Source organism: Epinephelus moara, chromosome 23 (genome assembly GCF_006386435.1).
Source record: "Epinephelus moara isolate mb chromosome 23, YSFRI_EMoa_1.0, whole genome shotgun sequence".
NCBI classification, from domain to species: domain Eukaryota; kingdom Metazoa; phylum Chordata; class Actinopteri; order Perciformes; family Serranidae; genus Epinephelus; species Epinephelus moara.
This window is the reverse complement of record NC_065528.1, coordinates 31737973-31743972: the sequence shown is the minus strand read 5'-3', so window position 1 is coordinate 31743972 and position 6000 is coordinate 31737973. Positions and strand designations below refer to the sequence as shown.

General features: G+C 38.1%; 1 protein-coding gene across 1 annotated transcript in view; it reads right to left on the bottom strand.

Moving 5' to 3' along the window:
• The window catches only part of kiaa0930, a 47092-nt gene that overhangs the window by 12430 nt on the left and 28662 nt on the right, over positions 1-6000 (bottom strand). The window contains 4 exon segments of the mRNA XM_050035941.1: positions 523-606; positions 609-626; positions 732-809; positions 2710-2814. Of these exon segments, the coding sequence (XP_049891898.1) occupies positions 523-606; positions 609-626; positions 732-809; positions 2710-2814 (285 nt within the window).

The window sequence follows — 6000 nt, the reverse complement described above, 5'->3', positions numbered from 1 at the left end:
GGGGGCAAACACTTTTTCACACAGGGCCATGTAGCTTTGGATTTTTTTCTTCCTCATTAATAAAACCCTTCATTTAAAAACTGCATTTTGTGTTTACTTGTGTTATCTTTGACTAATGTTTAAATTTGTTTGATGATCTGAAACATTTAAGTGCGGAAAACATGCAAAAAAGTAAGAAATCAGGAAGGGGGCAAACACTTTTTCACACCACTGTATATACAAGGCAACGAAAATGCAAACCTTAGTTCGGACTTTCAGGTGTGAAAACGCCCTTATGTTACTTTCCGGTGCTGCATAACTTCATACTACATACCCACACGTCGCAGGATCTGTAGTGTGTTCACGCAGGACGGTGATTAAATAAAGTCACTTTTGAGTTTACAGTTTGCAGAATAAAACATTTTGAGTGTGCTGTTAATGGATACTATTTTCATACAGGTCCAGTTTTTGGACTCAGGACGTACTTCACAGGCTGCAAATGTTCCAGTGAGCATCTGTATCTGTGCGATGAGACTCTGTTACCTCCTCAAAGTTATCGATCATGAAGAAGATGTTCGGGTAGCTCATCTTGGACTCCTCTCCTTTGCTGTCCATGGCGTGTTTGCTCTGGGAGATGCAAATACTTCCTGTAAAAAAAAAAAAAATCACAGACAGCTTGATTAATCTGACTGTGGAGCAGCTCTGGTGCAACAACAGTGTGTGAGCTGCTGCAGAGCTGAGTGGTTTCATACCTGACACTTCTTCTTGTGGATGTGGATATCTCCTGCGTCTGAGCGCGTGCACACAGCACATGTCACCACGTAATCCAACTGCAAGAGAGTAGAGTTATTTATCATTACTGTGGATACTTCATTAGAAAAAATGGCAATTTTCTTACTTTTCTGTCATTTTTTAAAAATGTTTTTGTTTTCTGTCTTTATTTTCTAAATGCATGGACATTACTTTTGTACTTTTATTATCCTGTCAAACATTTTTCTTTTCCGTTAATATTATACTGTCCAGCACTTACAGAGTAAAACTGTAGTTAAAAAACATTACCTCGACTAACTTTGAGTTATGCCTGAGGCTATATGTCAGTGTCTAAGAGCTAATCTGCTGCGTGTAGATTAGAGTAGATTGTGGTGCATATTTATGTAGGAATAAATTTTTTTACTTACTTATGTAATTCATTTTTTTCTTTTTTTCCCTTCTCTCTTGTGTTTGTATATTTATTTGATTTGTTAACACTTGGTAAAACTGTTTATGATAGAAAAGAAAGCAAAAAAAGTTAAATTAAATATTATGAAAAAAAATGCAGTTAAAAAGGTTTTTGTAGAAACATAAGAGTGCATTTGTCAGGGTTTTTTTTCTGAGATATAACAACACATCGTCTGCAGACAGAGATATATTTTGTTCATCACCACGATTTTTATACCTGTAACAATTAGCTTTAATCTTTTTAAAATGTATCAAATAAGGTGTTAAATTACAAACATCTGAGATTTAACACCACATCATCTGCATACATAGATATTTTATGTTTATCGCCACTGTTATGCCTTTTAAATATTTAGTCGCATTATTTGTGCAAAGGGTTTAATACTAATTGTAAAAATGAGGGGACCTGGAGAGCAACCTTGACACACGTTCCTCTTTTACTGAAAGGTTGTGGTAAATGAAAATGCATGTTGGGTTTAACAGAAAATCTGAACCCATTAAATAAGACTTGGAAGCATCTTCATAATCTGAACACAAGTTAAAATATTAGAATGATTCCTAATAGTTTTGGTGACCCTTGGACTTTCCTCTCCAGAGCAGGGATTTCCAAACTTATGCATGCCAAGGCCCCCCAATAAATATCAATTGACAACACTACAAAAAGTGTAAAAAATGAATGATTGAAGCCAAAAACAAAGCCTTCAATGCACGCTCAGGGACAGTAGCTTGCTGCAAGACTTTAAGACTGCCTGGCCAGAAACTCTTCCTTTGGTTTGAAAATGTCGGCTGTTTTTTAACCTCTGCCTGGTACTTTATTTTTTTAAGCGATGCTGAAGTTTAGACATTTTTAAACACTAATGTTGGAGCTCCTCGATACTACGGTCGTTAATAATTTTGTTAGTGCTGCAGCCCGTTTACTACCGGCAAGATTAATGGGGTTAAAGCTTCACACATCTGTGGGAAAAAGCGTGTCTTAAAAGATCGATCTCGGACTTTATGAGTCAATATTCAAATGAAGATCGATTTGAATCGGATGAATCGATTATTTTAACCCGGCCCTAGTCTCGAGGCAGAGAACGCATTTGAGGCCATCATAGCCATTCATACGTGCAGCTGTAAATCCAAACTTTATGCTGCCTCATACTTACGAGTTTTACAAGTTCTTCGGATTCTTTGCAGCTGCGCTTTTGTCAGCTGGGCTGTTGGCTGCTCGTCATGTCTTTTCCTTTTCAAAAAGGTCCATTTTTTTGAGTAAGCGCAAGCTAGCTAGGTGCTAGCAGGCAAGATTGCAAGAGTATTATCATTATTATTATTATTCAATTTTATTTGATCTTTTTCATTTTCCCCTCATCATTCCAGTCCCCCCTTAGCCTTTGAAAATCACTGTCCCAGAGGACACTAACAAGATATATCATGAACTAATATGACACAGTATTTGTTAATGAGATATTATCACATTAATCAATCTGAGTACGAGTTTACGCTCTAGTTTCAGTGCTCAGAGTTCTTCACCTTCTGCAGGATGAGGTTCAGGTAGACGCTCTCTTCCCAGTCAATGTCAGGGTCACCGAGGCCCGGCAGCTTCTTGGAGTCTCTCCTGTAAACCTCCACCTCCACCTGTAACACACAGTCGAAACCCCTTCATCAGACATCATATACACACATTAACATCTGTCAGTGTGTGTTTATGTGAGCAGGTCAGGCTCAGTTCAGGTGTTCAGAGGAACCAGGACTCTGGAGACTTCCTGTCACATCAGTTTGACATCAAAAGAAGGGCAGAAACATAAAGGATGAGCTGCAGCAGGTTGCTCAGAGTCCTTTATGTGAGGACGATCTATCTCTATTGATTTGTTACTATGACAACATCAAAAGGAAATGAAACATGGAGGTATCGCTCTGTGTCTAAGGTGCAGTTTCTGCTTTACAAGACCAGAAACCAAGCCTTGTTATCTTTCTTTGCACATACTAACTCATAATAACAACGCAAAAACATGCTTTTAGAAATGTCTGCTAATTTATTAAAAAATAGAAAATCATAAATAAATCTCATTTACATAAGTATACGGACCCTTTGATCCTGCAAATGGAGCTCAGGTGCAGCCTACTTGCTTTCATTATCCCTGAAATATTACTAGAGCTTAATTGGAATTGATTCAGTTGATTGGACATAAAACAGAAAGGCACACATCTGTTTAAAAGATTGGATCAGACAGCCACTGCTGTGGGGCCAGGTTTGTGTCACAGTTAAGTTACCGTAATTACAATTTTTTTGACTTGTAAACAGTGTTTATGTCAACATACAAGCTGTAATTATGACTGAAGCTATACCACTTGGTGCTTAATAATCTGGACGTGCCAGGAGAGACAAACAGGCCTCATCGCAATGAGGTGTGGAAGTGACAAAAAATAATTGTTAACTAGAATTACTGCCTCACAGTTATATGCTGCTGCAGACCAGTCAAGTTTTTCTTACAGTTAATACCCATGTCAGTGAAAACATGGATGCTTCACTCACAGAAGATCTATACAATCAGCACAGTTCACCAATTCAGTATCTGACCAAATGTCTCCCCTTCTGTTCCTGAGATATGATGTTGTTTTATGCAGAACATGATGATGTCACAGTGAAGCTGACCTTTGACTTTTTTGATATAAAAGGTCATCACTTTAACATTTTATCCTGTTAAACATTTGTGTCAAATTTTGTCATATTTAGCGCAGAAAACCTTGAATTAAACCTCAAAATGTGTTTTGTGAGGTCACAGTGACCTTTGACCCTTAACCACCAAAATCTAAGCAGTTCATCCTTAAGCCCAAGTGGACATTTGTGCCAAATTTGGAGAAAAGTCCTTAGTGCGTTCTAGACATATATCACGTTTAACAGGAGACAGATGAAGTCACAGTGACCTTGACCTTTGACCACCAAAGTCTAATCAGTTGATTCAGATGCAGATGCAAAATAGCTCTAAGCTATATTTTGGTACGGTGCACCAAATGGTAACTTTTATGTTTTGATCTATGCATGGTCCCTTTTAAATAAATAAATAAATTCTTGAGTAGACGTTTCTGCCAAAGTTGAATAAATTACTTCAATGTGTTCTTGAGCTATCATGTTGACAAGAATGGGAGGACGCAAGGTCACAGTGATCTTGAATTTAGACTTTTGACCACTAACATCGAATCAGTTCATCCTTAAGTCCAAAAAGATGTTGATGCCAAATTTGAAGAACTTTCCTTGAGGTGTTCGAGAGATATCACGTTCAACAGAAGACAGACGAGGTCAAGGTGACCTTGGCCTTGAACCACCAAAATCTAACCAGTTCATCCTTGAGTCCAAGTAACATTTGTGCCAAATTTGAGGAAATTCACTCAAGGCCTTCTAGAGAAATCTTGTTAACAAGAATGAGATGAATGTAAGGTCACAGTAACCTTGACCTTTGACCACTACAATCTAAATCAGCTATTTCAGATGCAGATGTGAATTCTCTCTAAGCTATAATTTGGTACGGTGCATCAAATGGTAACATTCATGTTGTTTGAAGACATTTGGACTTTATTATCATCTCGTTTGAGGACATTAACACTTAACTATCATTGACACAAAGAAACAAAAGAAAGAAATATTTATATACAAGCATCCTTTTTTCATTTTATGAAAATGTATTCATATTTCTACCTCTTTTAAAAATGTGTGTAAATCACATGAGCAGTATTTTCACTCCATAACTACCATGTTTTTAACCTTCACACGACCAACTCTAATCATACAACCGTCTTGAGTTGTGAGACTTTGCCATCTTATTAGCAAAAGGTCAGTTTTCATTTTGATGTGTGTGCTGAAGGCAAAATGGAGAACAATGTGAACTTCAGCAGGGAAATGTAAGAACATTTGAAGGAAGTGGAACCATCCACACGGACCACAGAGACATTTCCCTTTCAGGAAATAAATATCATATGGCATCAACCTGGACTTGCATGTCTTTTCCTGCTTCACTTACTGTATTTATGTTTCTGTCACATGAAGCAGGAGCATCTGACTGAAACATAAAGTCAGAATAAACTGAATCTGCTGCTTTTAATAAAACCTGTTTACTTTGTGGCTGAAATCTGAAAACAATGAGCGTTATGTAAATGTTATATAAAGTGTGATGTCTGTCTGTGGTTATCTTTTGTTGTTCGAGACAGAACGCTCAGTTGCCTCCATAAAGGGGTATTTCCCAACGCCTTCACGTTTCACAGTGTAACCATGGCGACCGCTCCTGTGCTCTACATGGCTTGTGAGTGATATGAATCCTGGCGTGTGGAGACCTCGTATCTCCCTGCAGACCGGCTGTAACAAACCTTTATATCGTCAGGGTCTGTTTAAATAGAGATGAGCGGGAGACGCCTGAACGTCAGCTACAGATATGACAGATACAGTATTTGGGTATAATCACCAGATACTTCATATGAACTGTGAAGACTCTGAGCCTCGAATATGACCCACTGAAGCAAAAAGAAGGAACTGAAAAATGAAGGAGAGAGGAAGAGGAAGATGCTGCATAACGATTTTTTTTACAGATTTCTTCATATTGAGCAATTAAAGCAACTCAAAGGATTTTGTTTTTAATTGTCTCTGAAACTCTCTCAGTTTAATACTGACGTCTCTAAATGACCTGAAAAAGCAAACGAGACCATCAGTGAGAAGACTGGATATTTCTACAAAGCTATTCTAAGGCTGAATCCCAATACACCCGTTACCCCCACAACTTGGCCCTTCCCCCCCCTGTTTCACGTCTAGGGGCAGGGCGTCCTGATTCTTGT